This window comes from Cygnus olor, chromosome 16 (genome assembly GCF_009769625.2).
Source record: "Cygnus olor isolate bCygOlo1 chromosome 16, bCygOlo1.pri.v2, whole genome shotgun sequence".
Taxonomy (NCBI): Eukaryota; Metazoa; Chordata; class Aves; order Anseriformes; family Anatidae; genus Cygnus; species Cygnus olor.
The window spans coordinates 4477832-4494122 of NC_049184.1; the positions used below are offsets into that span (position 1 = coordinate 4477832).

Below are 16291 nucleotides of genomic sequence, written 5' to 3' on the forward strand. Positions count from 1 at the left end.
CTGGGTGCTTTTGGTTGTGGTTCCCTCACTCTGTTTGGACCGATCACCTGTGCCACGCGATACAGGCAGTGTCATTTGGGCTGATGGGACCGCATCACTGCGAGAGCCACCCAGCTGCCCTTGCTGGTAGGGTGTTTTGGGGGACAATTGCTAGGACACCAGCAGCAGGAGGGTGCTAAATCCATCCTAAGGAAGCAGTACAAAGAGTCCTGAGCTGGACTGGTTTCACGCATGGTGCCCCTGGCATGCCTCTGAGGACACTGCTGGGGTCCAGCTGTTCTCAGCTGCTCGTGCTCGAGAAGGTGCCTCGGGTCGCTGGGAGGGAGCAGCAAGGATCAGCTGTGTCACTGCCCTCTCTCGCTCAGTTTGAAGGTGTCCCCACCTACCCGGACATCGGGCGAATGTGGAGCATTGTTGACAAGTACAAGGTGACCAAGTTCTACACAGCACCCACAGCCATCCGGCTGCTGATGAAGCACGGGGAGGAGCCCGTTAAAAAGTGAGTCAGTCCCCACTGGCATGGGGGCCCCTGGCTCTGGCGTAGCTTCCTCTCCGAGCAGCGGCTTCCCCACTGCGCTTTCTGAACAAACCAAGACCTTTTGCCTTCAACCCAGCAGCTTGCAGGCTGTGTTGCTTTGCCCCCAGCCCTCCCTTCAGCATGGCGCTCCAGAACAGGCTCTTCTCTTTCGCCATGAGCTGCAGATCAGCTTGGAGGCTGCGGCTTTTCCCTGCTCCCCACCCAAAGCTCACGGAGGTGGGCTGGGCCGATAGCCCCTCTGTGCTGCAACTTGGCCAAGGGAAGGGAAGGAGCAGAGCCAAGTGGGACCTTGCAGACACCAAAACCACAGAGGTTTCCCCTCTTCCCCCACGGGTGAGGGCAGAGAAGGGGCTGAACCATTGAAACCCCAGGTACATTAGGGAGGCCCAGGGATTCCTGCAGGCTCTGCAGTGCCATAGGCTCAGCTGCTTCCGTCCGTGGCCTGCTGAGCCCCTGCGAGCCCCCTCCTCTCTGCAGGTACAGCAGGAAGACTCTGAAGGTGCTGGGGACCGTTGGGGAGCCCATCAACCCTGAAGCCTGGCTGTGGTACTACCGTGTGGTGGGAGAAGAGAGGTGTCCCATTGTGGACACGTTCTGGCAGACAGAGACGGTGAGTCCTCACCTGGGTGCCTCTGGGACTTCTCTTGCCCTTGTGCTTCTGGCAGGCAGCAGGGTGTCTCGGCAGGTTTGCTGTGATATTTCTGTGGTGCTACGGGGACTAGTTGTTTTGCTTGCCCAGGAGCTTACTCCTATAGTGGCTGGTGTAGCCTGCAAGTGTTGGTTCCCCTTCTCTCTCAGGGCCTCAGAGAGTCTGTGGGGAGACCTCAAAAGGTTCCCTGCCAAGGTCTGCTCTGAACCCTGTTCTCTCTGTTTTCTCCAGCATCTCCAAAGCTTTATGCCCAAACATGGGCTCCCTGTCCCCCGCTGTATCCTCCCCAGCAGGCTGGCATCACCTAGGCTCATTCCTTTTTGCCTCCCTTTACAGGGTGGCCACATGCTGACGTCTCTCCCTGCTGCCACCCCCATGAAGCCAGGCTCTGCTGTGAGTACTTTCCTTCCTCCCCGGAGGGAAGGATCCCCACTCCCTCTAGTTAGCACGTTACAGTGCCTGGGCTCACCACCCTGTCTCTTTGCTGTCTGGTCCCCATGGCAGACGTTCCCCTTCTTCGGCGTGGTCCCTGCCATCGTGAACGAGTCGGGGGAAGAGCTGGAAGGAGAAGCAGAGGGCTACCTGGTAAAGAGGGGCTGATCTCCCCCACCCTCCCCTTGTCTGTCCCCCACCAGCTCCAGGACGTTCCCGCTACCGTGAGCACCTCTCTGCTTACCCTGGGCCCAAACAAGGCACGCTTTGGGTGGCAGGAGCTGCCCTTCACTGGCAGTTCTGTGCTGTGAACAAGCTGTTCAACTGATCCATGAAAGCACTTGCACACACGGGCAAGGCAGGAGGAAGGGAACAACTTGTCAGCCAAGCTCCTTTCCTTATGCCAAGTGTGGAGAGACTTTCCCAACAGATTAGCACAGGGCAGCAGCTGAGTGTCATCGCTTAGGGCTGCCTCTGCAGCATCTCTGTAGCTGCACAGCACTGGAAAGACCAGGTTATTTTCCCTCTCCTTACAAAAGAAATAGTTCATAAAATCCCTGGGGGAGGTAGAAAGCAGCGTGTATTACCGTGGCCTTTGGAAGAGCTCCTCAGTGAGGTTATGTTAAGCTCGACAAGCCCTGGAGCAGTGTGGGAACTGAACTTGCTGGCCACTGATGGTTGAATTAGATTTAGAAACACTGACCAACAGCAGAGGCCGAGAGCTGGCTTGGTTAAGAGTTGGTTTTGCTCCCACTGACTCAGGTTTGCATTTCTCCTTGTAGGTATTTAAGCAGCCCTGGCCGGGAATAATGCGCACGCTGTATGGAAACCACCAGCAATTTGAAACCACCTACTTCAAGAAGTTCCCTGGGTACTACGTGACAGGCGACGGTAAGGGGGTCTGGGTGGCGTGTGGGTGCAGAGGCCTGAGGACAGCAATTAAAATCTTGCAGTGCCCTGGCCTTAGGATCCCTTATCGGTTGCTCCGAGGACTGGCACTGCTTCCTCACGCTGTCATTTCTGGTTATTTTTAGGTTGCAGGAGAGATAAAGATGGCTATTACTGGATCACAGGGCGAATTGATGACATGTTGAATGTTTCTGGTAAGAACAACTTTTGTCTTCAGTGGGAGCCGGTGCGCTTTGTGACGCTAGTTAAAGAGCCGCCTTGCTTTTATGGGGGACAGCTCTGCACCTGTGAGCCTGCCCAGCAACCTGTCCCCAAGTCAGACAAGCCTGAAACTTGGTGACTGTGGTTTAGTGCCTCCAGACACGGTGCACTGGAGGGAGGGAGCCTTCTGTAATCTCTTAGAGGAGGTCCTCAACCAGCATATGTGCTTCTGTGTTGGAGCATGTGGGGCCATGGGGAAGCTCAGTCAGGGAGGGCAGGACCTTGCAGTCTCTGATCCAAGCTGTAGCTCCAGGTAGGGCTAGCATCAAAGTTGCATCAAACTGCTCAGTGCTGTGTCCCCAGAGACGGAGTTTTCCCTCCAAGTCCAGCTCCCTCTCAGCCTGTGCTTTGTTTAATCCTGCGGCCAGAGACAATTCACAGACCTGTTAAAGAAAGAAGCCTGAAGATGGGAGGGAGAACAGCCGGGGAGGTGGCCTTGCTCTGCAGCCTGTCCTCCTGGGAGTGATGCCTGGCAGCCTGCTGGGGCAGCCCAACCACTGCACTGCTGGAATGAGTTTCTCCAGCTGTTTTCTCAAGGAACTGGAACCCGACCTCTCAAACCTACAGTTCGGGGCCTTTTGGGCTTGCAGAGCTCTTCCTGCCAGCTGCTGGGAGGCTGCAGGCCCCCAGCCCCACGCAGCTCTGCGAAGCACTGCCGTTCTCCTTCCAGGCCACTTGCTGAGCACTGCGGAGGTGGAGTCAGCCTTGCTTGGGCACGCCGCTGTCTCTGAGGCTGCGGTGGTCAGCCACCCGCACCCCCTGAAAGGGGAATGTCTCTACTGCTTCGTGACCCTGAAGGATGGCCACGAGTTCACCAAGAACCTGGCAGATGAGCTGAAAAAACAAGGTAGGAACAGCCAAACGTCCGGGAGGCTGTGTAGCAGGGAGAGGGAGGGCGGTGCTGGGTAGGCAGTGGAGGGGTTAAGGGCTTGGGCGCTTAAGGGTGCGTGTGTTCTGGGGAATGCAGCACGGACAACTGTGACAAGGTGCCCCCTCTGATTAGAGAGCACGGCTGGCAAAGACTAAAATTAGTTCTGCCGGCCTTTGGCTGCTCATGTGATGCCATCTCTGCCTCTCGGGAGCTGGCGGCCGTGCCGAGGACTGGGGTAGCCAACGGGTTGTTGTTTGCAGCTGTGGGCATGGCTCCCGTGGCTCTCCCTGGTGGGTTGGGACTTGCACAGGAGCTGCTTGGTTACTTTGGGTGGGAAAAGGGCACGTTTGCAAGCCTGTCTCCTGCAGCCAGGAGGTGCTGGCAGAGCAGAGGCTAACACGCAGCGTTCGAACATCAGCTGTAGTGCAGTCCTCAGGCCAGCGTGCTCCTGCTTTGGGTGTGCAAAGCAGGGCAGACTGAGGTAACGGGGTTTGTGCAAACTGTTTCAAATCCAGTCCGCTGTCCCCCACTGCTGTAGTTAAATACGTCCCCGCCTAGGGTGGGGCTCTGGTGGCTTGTGCTCCGGGCTCGAGACAGCGCTTACATTGCCACAAAGGACTGCAAGAAATGCATCCACGGGAGTTTCGTCTCTGCAGCAGTCCAGTAGTGAATCAGTGCTCTGTCAAAATGGTAACAGTGCTTACTACGGCCATTATAGAGGGCTCTTGAAAATTGAGGGAATGAAAACAGGAGTGTTGCTGCCTTTGGGAAGATGTGCTGCACCCCTGTTGGCACTGCCGGTCTTGCTGCCCCTTCCCACAGCTCTGAGGCTGGGGTGCAGCAGCCCTGGGCCCTGCCCTGTGTGAGCACCGGGCTCCCCGGGAGCTGTGCTCTGGGTGTCTGAGCTCAGTCATCCTGCCTGAAAGGGATGTGTGGGATCTCCTTGCACCTACAATTAAAATATTTTTTTTCTCTCCCTTCACCCCTCCTTCTCGCTAGTCCGGGAAAAAATTGGACCGATAGCAACGCCAGATTACATCCAGTATGCCCCAAGCCTGCCCAAAACCCGGTCAGGTAAGGGGTCCAGTTACTGTGCCGGGGAGGACTGAGCAGTTCTGCCAGTGGAAGGGAATTATCCCTAACCTCCTTGTCTGAGACTACTCAGATCCACGGGGAGAAACCCCGGGGCAAGCGGGATGCTGTGGGTTTGGGCACCGACTTCTGCTAGGGCTGCTGAAGAGATCCTGAGTCCTGCTTTCCGTTTGTGGCTGTTTTCACAGGAAAGATCACCCGACGGATATTAAGGAAGATTGCCAAAAATGACAGAGATGTGGGGGACGTCTCCACCTTGGCAAACCCAGGCATCATAAACCACCTTTTCAACAGCAGATGCGACACTAAACTGTAGCAGCATGAGCTGTCCCAGCTGAGTAGGGCTGTAGCAGCAGCGGTATCCTGATGAGCAGGTCCCTCAAATAACCACTGTCTGCCCTGGGAAAGAAACCTTCACCTGTTGAATCGAATGTACAAATATTAGAGACGAAGGGAAGGCTGGCCCCGGAGAGGCAGCATCTCGTAGGCATGCCCATGCCTTGGAGGAGCACGCGTGTTGTGTCGCAGGTGGGAATCATCCACCTGAGGTTCGGCTTCGTTCACGCAGGAACTTGTGCTCCTCTGTTTTTCATCACCTTGTTCTTGATTTATTTTTATTCTGTTCTTTTTGGGAGGGGAGATGGGGTGTTAATAATTAACTTTATGTAGTTGAGGGGCCCTGCTCTCTTCCCCTTAGTGGGGAGGAACTGGGGCATTGTAGAGGAAGTGGTACTGGAGTTACTTAACGCCGGCAGACAAGGGAGGTTCATCTGCCACTGCCCACACACGGAGTAAGCTTCCTTTTCTTCTCAGACTGCTGTGAGCTGAGGAAGGACTTAAAAACACTTTCACATCATAACTACAACTGAGTTTTAGTCTTGCATCCACTGTCCAAGCTGGTTGCTAGCGGAGGTCCCCTAGCCTGAAAGGGAGTGAGGCAAGGCTTGAGGCAGCTCTGTGCTTTAGGGGGCCTTTATAAAGTTATAAAGCTCTCTTGTACCAAGATCTGCTGTCTAACTGCATGGTGTCAGCTGGTTTATTTTTTCACAGCCTGGGCTCCTTTGCTCTGGCTGTGGAAATAAGGAGCCAGAGGAACGGGGCGTGATCTGACGTGCTCCACGGAGCGCTGCTGCCACCAGCTGTGGGCTCAGCCTGGCCGAGGCAGCACAGCCCGGGCAGGGGTGGGTGCTGCTGATACCAAAGCAAGCAGGGGCACAAAGCTGTCCCCAGGCACCTATCCCACTGCAAGCAAACCACGTGTGGGTTACAGTGCACCATGACCCTTCCAAAGAACCCAAGGCACACAAGGCTGTGTTAGTCCTAGGTGATTTCTCATCAGGGGAAAAAAAAAATGTTTAAAGCCATCTTTTGCTTTAATCTGACATGGCTTTAGGATGATGAGAAAAAACACTTCCAGCTCCAGAGTCTGAGCGTCACCCGGGTACTGCCACAGCCACCCTTTCCTCTTCAAATCGCTTACGCTGACCCCCAGCCCTGGGCTGAGCTGGGAGCTACTTCCTTGTACTGTCTGTAATGAAATCACACGTGAGCTGTTGGAATTCCTATACTCAAACCAAAGGAGAAATGGGCTTTAAATCTTGCTGCAACAGCTGTTTAGCAAATGCCACCCTGCAGCCTCTGCCTGTAAACTGAGCTGACTTTTGGCTGGGCTGGAAAGGAGGAGGTGGCTCTTCCAAGGCTCAGGGTTGGTGCAGGTGCTCTGAGGGCTGTTGTCCAAGCCTCATTTCTTACCTGCTGCTCACACGGGCATGGTACTTGTCTGTGATCTGTAATGTCAGTCGTGTGTCCCGTGTGCCACCCACTGCTCTGTGCCACCTCTTTGACAAGAACTCCTACATCTGCTCTCCTATGTTACTATTGGTCTGCTACGTAATTTTGGCTGGAGACAGCTAGAATTCTATGCAAAATGGAATAAAAATGCAAGGAAACAAAATGGAAGCGGGCTTAGAGCATGTGTGGGGGTTGTAGGTGCTGGGCTGGGGGGGAGGCTGGTCTGGTCAGAGGGTGCTTTTGGACCTCAGGGCCATAGGCAGGGAATGCTCTGGAAGTCAGAAGCATCACGGGGCAGAGCCTTGTCCCTGCACCGGGGCTGGCCCCTGGCAGCTCTCCTGGGCTCTGGGCTGTACGGGGGGAGGTGATGAAGGCCGGGGCTGGCTGTGCTGTCCCCTGCCCTGGGCAGAGGTCAGAAGCTCCGGGGCCAGAGCCTGAGCCTTGGCTTCTCACGGGTCTCCAGCCATCGTTGCTCTACCGAGGTGCAGGGAAAGCACGAGGCTGTGCCACCCGCCTGTCAGCAACCCCTGCATGCAGGCTGGGTGCGGGAGCAATGCCCGGGAGAAAGCACGTGCTGCGAGCAGCTGGGGGGGGGGGTGCGGGACTGCTGACGGCTGCTGCTCCCTCACAGCAGCCCGGGGCTTCACCTGGGCACAGTGACAGGCAGCAGCCTCTGCACCCCCCCCGCTCCTCTGCACCACCATCCCCGGCCCCACCTTCAGCTCAGCCTTCCCAGGCAGCTGCCTCCAGCAGCTCAGGGAAGCTCCAGTGCTTGCATCCTGCCTCTCCCAGCTGCTGCTAACCTCGTGCTCTTGCCGTGCATTGCTCCAGCAAACCACATGCCCGCAGACCCAGGCCAAGGTGTTTCCTCCTGGAGAGCATTCACCCCCCCCAGCGCCAGCAGCTGCTTGTGCTGGGCTGGAGCTGCAGAGCTGGGTGCCAGGACACCTCTCCAACACAGAGCTGCGCACGCTTGCATTGAGCAGAGCAAAAAACTGCCCCTACAATAAAGGTTTGTGTAAGGTCTGCGCGCAGGTGTGCAGCTGCCCAAAAGCCAGGCCTGGCCCAGGAGCTGCTTAAAGGCTGAGCCCGGCTCCTGCCAGGTGGGAGAACAGAAGGATAACGAGATGCTGAGGGGCTCCAGCGAGCTCGCAGCTGGCGCTAGGGCTTTTTGGATCAAACTGGGCTTCGCAGGGGTCATGTCAAGCAGAATCAGCTCCCTAGAGTCCCAGCAGTGAGTTCAACCATCTTGACTAAAATTGCTGGGAGGAGGTGGGGGTTGTCTGAGCAGGGCCCAGAGCCCCCAGCAGCCCCCAGCAGCTTCACCTGGAGCCTCAGGCACAGCTCAGCTGCGTGGGCACCCACACAGCCGGGGGCAGCTGTGCTCCTCTGTGAGTCGGGTCACTACAATACAGCCGGCAGTGACAGACTCCTCTAGCTCTAACCCCAAGGACACAAAAGGCCCCAATGCTCTGGGCACCCTGCAACGAGCTAGGCACCCCTCTTCCCATGGCTCCTGTCAGACAGAACTGCCCCCAAACCGGTGTTCAGATTGAATGTACGTTTTAATCTCCGTTTGGGGGTAATCAGCCCCCCCAACATGAACCTCAACGTGGGAGTTGTGGAATTAGCCACAGAACTGAACCACTGCAAAGGGCCAGGTTAGTGACTGACTGAAGCACCCCGACGGCTGGGTGGCCGCGCAACCAGCAAGGTCGGTCCTCAGGAACAGTGGCTTTACAGGTGCCACCGAAACAGCAGAGCTCAGGCTGCTTTACCAGGGCACTTCCTCGGCTGAGGAAGGGCTGGGGGGGGAGAGGGGTGTGCTGGAGGGAGCGGCACAAGCTTGCGGGCTGGAGCGCCCGCACTGTTCCCATTGAGTCAGGAAACCCAGAGAGAGAGATGCGTCCCCCCACCGGTGATGGTCCCACAGTGAAGCCAAGCGAACGTGTCGGCTGTGACGGAAGCTTGGCAAAGTTAAACCAGGGCAGGCTGCTGTGCAGGAGCCAGGAAGATGCTCAGACACAGGGGAAGGTGGAAATCCGAGGAGCAGCGCCTGAGCCAGGGCTGGAGGGGCCGGGGACAGACAGAGCTGGTCTCCAACCTTCGCCATGGAAGCAGCAAGGCAGAGGGAGGGGAGGCACGAGGGGCCACGCGTCCCACAGCTGAAGGCTGCTCCTTGTACCTCCACCTTCCTCCTCCCCTTCCCTGGGCTTTGGGTTTCGGTGCCTGCAGACAGTGCGGCACGAACCCGAGACCAGCGCAAGCTTGGGGCAGGGCAGGGCCCAAGGGGACACCCCCACCCCGTGCACAGCCCAGGGCCGGCCCCAGCCCGTCCCCCCCGGTAAGTGCACCCTGAGGAAAGCAGCTCGGCGGCGGCTCGGCCCTGGGGGCAGCGCAGTGTGGCGTTCACACCAGGTAGGGGGTGTCCAGCACGGCTACCCCAGCCGCCACCCCGCCGTCTGCGTGCTCCACTGCCTTCGTCCGCAGGAGGTGGCCGGCTGCCTCGTTCATCACCAGCTCCTTGCCCTGCCTGCAAAGAGAAGAGCAGCTGGAGAGCGCTGGAGCAGAAAGCCCACGGTGTTTCCACCACCGGGACAATCTGAGCCATGTTCCCGTTCTCGGCTGGGGCACTGCAGGTGGATTGCTCTGCCCGTGAGCAACGTTGGGCTGCGTGTGCTGCCAGAGCGCTTTTGTTTTAAATTGCACGAGAGCTTTAATCTACAACCTATGGAAACATTTCTGTGGGCCCAAGAGAGTTTTAAACAAAAGCGGCAGCTATTCAGGGTTGGGCACAACCACGTTAAGCCTTCCCATATTTCTGAGCTGGCCAAAGCATACAGCTGCATGCAGGTCCCAAGAGGTCCCCCCAGCGACCAGGGATGGGACACTCCAGTTCATACCAGTAACCACCGGCTCTGCGGCTGAATGCAGAGCTCAGAAAGCTGCTGGCAGGTACAGAGACCGAACAGCCACATCTGTCCCGTCCCTTCTCCGGGACACCTGCCCTGCTGCTGGGCTCAAGCAGCCAAGGGAAGATGTTCCCCTGCAGCAGGGACACGAACCGCGCCGTACCACGAGCTAATTTCTCACCTGACATAAACACCGAAGATACCAAGCTCTGAGATGCACTCGGATGCTTTTAGGGGACTGTGAGCCCTCAGCAAGTAATTCCTTGTTGGCTGCGGCTGGATCTTATCCATCAGGATGTAGGAGGTTCTCTCGGGGCTGTCTTTGATCTTCTCCAGAACCTGCCTGAGCTCCTCGCCATAGAGGTTGTTCCCTGAGCACAGGACGGGCAGGTCAGGCGCCTCCCAGCGCAGCAGCAGCCGTTTGCCCCAGCAGCCCGAACAGATGCAGTGCTTGCTCTGCACGTGCTGCCCGTGTTCCCCCCCAGCTCTGGGACCTGGAGCAGCGCTCCCTCCCCGCTGTGACCTGTCCCCATGGCCAAAGCAGCTACAGGCTGTCCGAGCCCTGAGCCACACCAAGACCCCACTGCAGCTCATACCTCCGCCTTCCCGCTGCGGCTTCAGCACAAACTGGTCGGGGTTGGCGATAGCCGTAGCAGCTATCTTGTCGCCCTCTTCACCCTGGCAGGAAAGAAGGCAACAGCAACGCATCAGGGAGGAGCAGGAGCTCCTTGATGGACTGCTGTGAGCAGGACCACCAGGGTCCCGAGGCCACAGCAAAGCCCCTCGTGTTTCTTAACCAAGGAGGAGCGCCACGCATGCCAAGAGCGCCTGCACCCTCGCTCCCGCCCCGCTCACCATGTCCAGCGAGTAGAGCCCGGCAAACGTGGCTCGGATGCGAGCAATGGCCTCGGTGCGGCCGGGCAGCAGCTTCTCCAGGGTCCCCGGTCGGCTCAGCTCCTGCTGCACCTTCTTGGTGCCGGCCAGCTGGGTGGCGATGTCGGGGCACTTCACTGCCCTCGACCTCTCCAGCAGCAACCGTGCTTCCCAGTTCTGAGAGAGAGGGAGAGCGACCGGCCCATCAGAGCCAGGTTCTCTCGCCTCCTTCCTCTTCAGTTTTTGACAGACAGACAGACAAGCCCTGCCTGGCAGGGACGGCAATGGCGTGCTGGAGACAGAGCGGCACACGTGGGTCTGCCACAGCCCCGGGGAGCAGCACAGCCAGGCTGCTCCATTGCCTTCCCTTGCACTCCCCTCCCCTGCTCGTCCAGTGCTGATGTTTTCAGCCACCAGCACGATCTGCCATGCGTTATTACCACCTGCAGCCAATAGTCCCAGTGCACAATCGAGGACAGAAAATTTGTAGTTCAAGCCTAAACTCTTTAAGCAGGCGCTAATCCGTGTTAACCCGTATCACACAGCCACAACTTAGTGCTGCAGACAGGGGGGGTGACCACACACGTGGTGACTGGAGAAGAAATCCGCTCATTTTTCTTATTACAGGAGCATTGCATGAGCAGCAAAGATGTGTCAGCTTCCCAAAGCCACTTGGGTGGGACTGACCCGCCTGGGGCAGGACCACAGGGCGTTCCAAACCCTCTGGCACTGCCACAGAGCTTCTGAGAGCAAGCAGTGGGTGCTGACCTGCTGATCGTAGTTTTTCGGCACGTAGCCCTCTCTGTAGTACACCACTGCTACCTCCTGGCCATCCCTGGAACAGAAAGCAGCAGCCATCAGAGCCAGCAGCCACCAAGGGGGCTGCCAGGGCTCAGACAGCGTTTGCCCCTTCTGCTTGGCCTCCTGAGCTGCTCTGCTCCTCCTCGAGAGCGCACCAGCCTGAGGCACAGGGAGCTGGCACCAGGCCTCTGCCCTAACCAACGTCTCGGTAATTCAGGCACCCAGCCCAGGAGGGAGGCGAGAACCTCATTTTTCAGTAGCCTTGCATTCTTGCAGCTGGGGGGGGGGGACAGGATCCTTCCTGGATGGCGATTCCAGGCAGGACACAGCAACCTGCCCCAGAGCAGCCTGCCAGGCAGCCGTGGTACCACACACACGAGCCACAGCAGAGGAGCACGGGCAGGGAAAGCAGCACAGATGCTGCCAGGCAGCACGACGTAACGGCATTCACAGCGAGACAGGATGCTCTGGAGGAAATATCTGCAGATACTTTCCCCTTAACTGTCTGGTGATGACAAACGTTCGTTAGTTAAACATGGCAGAGGCGCCAAAGGTCAGAGCATGGAAAAAAAAAATTGAAAATCAGCTAACAAGAGGAAAAACATTGGCAGGCAACCAATCTTCCTCGTGCGGCTCCAAGCACGTTAGCCTGGGAACGGGACGAGCGACACGCCTGGGATCAGCTGCCGGCACGGGCAGCCCTCTGCGGGGCGAGGTCCTGAGCGCGCTCAGAGCCAAGGGAGGCCGCAAGGACGCGCGGCGCTTCCTCCTCGAGCACGGGTAACCCAGCCCTGCTGCCGGCAGGGCATCACGTGAAGGCCCAACAGGAAGCGTCTTGGAGGAAACCTCTGAAAGAGCCAGGGTTTCTCGCTGCATGTGTACGTGGAGCAAGAGGAGACCATGCAGAGCTCAGGAGGCTGCGGTTTGGAGGAGGGAAATGGGGTTTCCAGCTGTAAGGGACTGAGGTGCGTGTGCAAAATCCTAGCACACTGAAAACAAAATCATTTCAGCTCTAAGGGGAATTAGCGGCAGCAGGCTGGAGCAGGGAGAAGAAGCACATTCTCAGAACGCCACTATTTACACTCAGAACTATGTCACTGGCTGCGACTGAACACTGCCAGGCGCAACCCTGAGTGCCAGCACAGAGCCAGGAGCGCACACACAGCTCGTACTCACATATACAGCCTCCTGGCTTCGTCCAGGGAGCCCTTCTCAAACACATCTCGGAAGCGCTTCCTGATGACCCGAATGTTCCTAAAAGAGGAGCGGGACGGTCACACACCAGGCTGGGCACGGAGGCACTCGAGGAGGAAAGCTCAGGTGGAACCAGCAAGGAGCTGCTGCTCCTTCACCAAGCACCTCGGCACGCACCCCGCGGAGCAGGCAGGTCACAGCAGCTCCTGCTGCCCGCACCCAACCCGCGTCCCCAGACCGAACGCCGCAGGAAGCAGAGCGTGTGCCGAAACGCCTGCGTTCACCTTTCACCTCCTGAAGCGTTTCTACTGGAAGCCAACAGGCTGCTTTTTTATCCCTACAGGACAGAGTCGCTCAGTGCCAGCTTCCCAGCCAGCAGCAGCAGGCGTTGTGCTCCCTGTGAGCGCCTTTTATCGTCCTTCTCCACACAGCGGCAGTGTGGCCCCGCAGACCCCACTGCTGGTGGGGCCGGGGTTCTCCCCAGCTCAGCCTCGGGGCTCGACCTCCTCAACGCCCCCCTTCTCCAGCCCTTCGCCCCACAGACCTGCTTACTTTGTACAGATCCTCCACAGCGGGCTGGAAGCTCCGTTAATGAAGCTTTTATGGAAGACCCTCTGGCCAATCCAAGCTAGAGCGAGCAGGACCCCATTACCCCCGCTCTGCTCCTTGTTGGCTGGCCCACGGGACTGCTAGTCCCAGTGTGCTCTGAGGACTGCGTGGGGACCCCATCAGCAAGGAACCAGCCCCAGACACCAGAGGCTTTGGAGGCCGCTGGTGCTTCCAGCAAAGAGCCAGCGAGGGGCTCTGGGACGTTCGGGTGAAGACGAAGGTGGGCGCTGAGGCTAGGCAGGAGGCCGGCAAAGGAAGGCTGAAGAGACCCCGGAGGGAAGTCCAGGGTAGAGGCTGCCCCGTTACCCACCGAGGCGTGCCCCCTCACAGCCTCGGAAACCGTGACGTGTTCTGGCTTCACCCTCGTGTAGGTGACCACGTAAGAAGCAGACGGACTCTGCTTTACCTGTTCCATAGCTCATTTTCCACGCATCGCTGATCAAAGATATTCCTTTGGACCTCCTCCACCAGGAACATCACCACAGCACTAGAAGAGACACGCAGAACACCGTTAAACCCAGAGACCCCGGGACCCCCACCCACTGATCTCTGTGATCCAGGCTTCCCACAAGCCTCCTCCAGCATTTCCGCGGGCTGGCACAGGGAACAGGACGGATCCCGCGTGATTGCCACACGCCGGGCACGTGCACAGAGGGGAAGGCAGGAGGAAGCTGAGCTCTGTGCGGGGCCGTTATGCCGACAGGCACCGTCCACAACGCACGGATGTAAAGCCTAGACAGGCTCCTCACCTCCGCGAGCCGTACAGCTCCCAGGCCTTGGCAATGCCCGAGGCCAGCCCCTCAGAGGGGTTGTTGGGCAGCAGCCGCGACGCCTCCTCGGCCATCCCCAGCTCCTTGAGCACCCGCCTGCGGAATGAGAGCGGTTCCCAGTGCCTGGCCACGGCAGCCCCACGGGGCTGGGCCGGGGCACGGGGCCGCGGCTGCTCCCTCACCCGTGCACGGCGGCGGTGCGGGAGGCCAGGCCGCCGAAGCTGGCGGCGATGGTGTTTATCTCGATCTGCTTCAGCGCCGGTGCCCCGGGCGCCCCGCAGTCGAACATGTAATCAGAGCGGTTTATGCCTAAAAACACGGACTGAGACGGGGGGGGGGGTGAAGTGGGACCCGCGCCCACCTCCGGGCCAGCCCCACAGTTCTCCTGCTGCCTCCGACCACACGCCCTTGCGGTGGCCGGGCCCCAAGACCCTCCCGAGGCAGATCTGGCCACCCTCGCACTGACCAACACCCACACGTGGTGAGCCTGGGGGTGCGGGGGCCTTGTGGAGCCTGCGGCAAGCACAGCCCCGGTGCCCTGCAGGTCCCGAGCAGCCACGAGTCCCCGTGCGCTACCTGCGCCAGTCCTTCCTCCAGAACCTGCAGGTGGATCCTGAAGAGCCGGGCCGTGAAGTCATCGACCTTGACGGTGCTGGAGGAACAGCAGGACAACGTCAGCCCCCTCGCTGGGGGAACGAGAAAATCAGTCCAGCAGACGCCCCGCCGGGGACGTTCCCCAGCACAGCCCGCGGGGCAGCGGCCAGGCCGAGCCCCGCGGTGTAACCGAGCGCCACGAGTGCCTCGAAAAGCCCCTCTGTGCAGAGGGGACGTCGGCCCGCAGGGCAGAGAAGAGACAAGCAAAAGAAAAGAACTACAGCAGAAGTCCGCGGATACGGGAGAGGAACCAGACTACAAGAGCTTCACTGGATCGCCCCGACCTGCCCGGCTCCAAACCCCACACACCGCGGTGCCGAGCGCTTCGCGGGGGTCGGCCGGCCACCGGCAGAGGCAAAATGAGGCCAAAGCAGGCTCCTAAGTCCGGGACTCAAAGAAGCCTCTGGCAACTTGAATTCAAAGCCCTGGTGCCAGCACGCTCCTGAGCGAGAAGCCACAAGGCTCAGACACTGGCAAAGCGAAAACAACTGCTGGCCCAAGGAGACCCCAAGACTGATGGAGTTACGTGAGGACAAACAAAGCAGAAAGGAGAGGGTGCCTGCCGAGGGCAGGAGCGCACACCGCACCCCTCAGCTCGAAAGACGGAGGCAGATGGAAGGCAGGGACGCCTGGAGGGTGACAAACACTTCCCACTTAACGAACCTCATTAAACACCGTTAAGCACAAAGCGTTACCTGGCCAGAGCGCGCTCCAGGAACTCCCCGTCCTGGCTGATGGCGTCCACCAGCAGGTTGAAGTCCTGCTGCACGGCGTACGCTTGCCGGAACAGGGCGCTGGGCACGGCCGAGGGCAGCAGCGTGAAGGGCGCGTAGCTCACCACCTGCGCGGGGAGCGGAGGCAGTGCCACCCCGATCCCGGCCGTCCCCCCATAACCAGCCGAGGCCCACCCGGCGCGAGGCTGCGCGGGTTCGGAGGCCGGGGGAGGCCGGGGGAGGCCAGGCTTACGTCGGAGGCGTTGGGCTCGGCCTCGGTGCGCATCAGCACGCCCTCCAGCAGCGCCGCATCCACCGCCGCCAGGGCCGCCCGGCGCACGGCCGCCTCGCCGCGCAGCGCCGCGTCCCACAGCCCCGCCATGGCTGGGGCACAGCAGCGTCACCCGCCGGCCCCGCACCGCTGGCGGGGGGGCACCCGCCGGCCCCAAACCCAGGGTCCCAGCGCGGGGGGCAAGGAGCGGCAACGCCTGCCCTGCCCGGTGCCCCACAGAGCCCTTGCCCTGGCCGCACGGCCCCTTGCGCCCCACAGCCCACTGCACCCAGCCCCCTATAGACCCCCGGCATCCTGCAGCCCACCTGCGCCCCGTAAGCCACCTACAGCCCCCTTGCACCCCACAGCCCCCTTGCACTCTATAGCCCCACAGTCCCCTATAGCCCCGCTGTACCCCACAGCCTACTCAGTCCCTTGTAGCCCTCCCCGACCCCAGGGCCCCACAATCCCCCATAGCCCCCCTGCACCCCACAGAGCCCTGCACTCTATAGCCCACCCAGTCCCCTGTAGCCCCCTGCACCCCATGGCCCCACAGTCCCCGTGGCCCCCATGCACCCCCTATCCCACCCAGTCCCCTACAGCCCTCCCGGACCCCACGGCCCCGCGGTCCCTATAGCCCCCCGGCCCTCTATAGCCCACCCAGTCCCCTATAGCGACCACAGGATCCCATAACCCCACCATACCCCCCCTGCACCCCATAGCCCACCCAGTCCCCTGCAGCCCCCCCAGACCCCGCGGCCCCGCGGTCCCCGACGGTCCCCCTACACCCCACAGCCCCCTGCACCCCATACCCCTATAGCCCCTATAGCCCCTATAGCCCCCATAGCCCCCCGAACCCCCTCCCACCACAGCCCCGCCCGCCCCGTACCTGCTCCCAGTGCTCCCTGCCCGCCCCGCCCCCACCCCACGCTGATTGGCCGCGCACCGCTT

At 59.8% G+C, this 16291-nt stretch overlaps 2 protein-coding genes across 3 annotated transcripts in view; one reads left to right on the forward strand and one right to left on the reverse strand.

The window, feature by feature from the left end:
• ACSS2 (acyl-CoA synthetase short chain family member 2) overlaps positions 1-6702 on the forward strand; it is a 33251-nt gene extending 26549 nt beyond the window's left edge. For both annotated transcript variants that reach the window (XM_040575547.1, XM_040575548.1), the window contains 9 exons: positions 366-499; positions 1016-1148; positions 1524-1580; positions 1692-1772; positions 2402-2510; positions 2654-2722; positions 3460-3636; positions 4660-4734; positions 4941-6702. In XM_040575547.1, the coding sequence (XP_040431481.1) occupies positions 366-499; positions 1016-1148; positions 1524-1580; positions 1692-1772; positions 2402-2510; positions 2654-2722; positions 3460-3636; positions 4660-4734; positions 4941-5068 (963 nt within the window). In that variant the 3' untranslated portion in view covers positions 5069-6702. The remainder of the gene's footprint in view (positions 1-365; positions 500-1015; positions 1149-1523; positions 1581-1691; positions 1773-2401; positions 2511-2653; positions 2723-3459; positions 3637-4659; positions 4735-4940) is intronic.
• Positions 6703-8089: 1387 nt separating this feature from the next.
• On the reverse strand, positions 8090-16291 carry GSS (glutathione synthetase). The gene is made up of 13 exons (XM_040575549.1): positions 16230-16291; positions 15323-15453; positions 15052-15197; positions 14279-14354; positions 13885-14024; positions 13682-13798; positions 13339-13419; positions 12306-12383; positions 11097-11163; positions 10311-10505; positions 10052-10133; positions 9637-9826; positions 8090-9076 (listed from the first exon to the last, which is right to left on the reverse strand). The coding sequence occupies exons 2-13, from the start codon at positions 15449-15451 to the stop codon at positions 8953-8955; spliced, it is 1425 nt and encodes a 474-aa protein (XP_040431483.1). The 5' UTR covers positions 15452-15453; positions 16230-16291; the 3' UTR covers positions 8090-8952.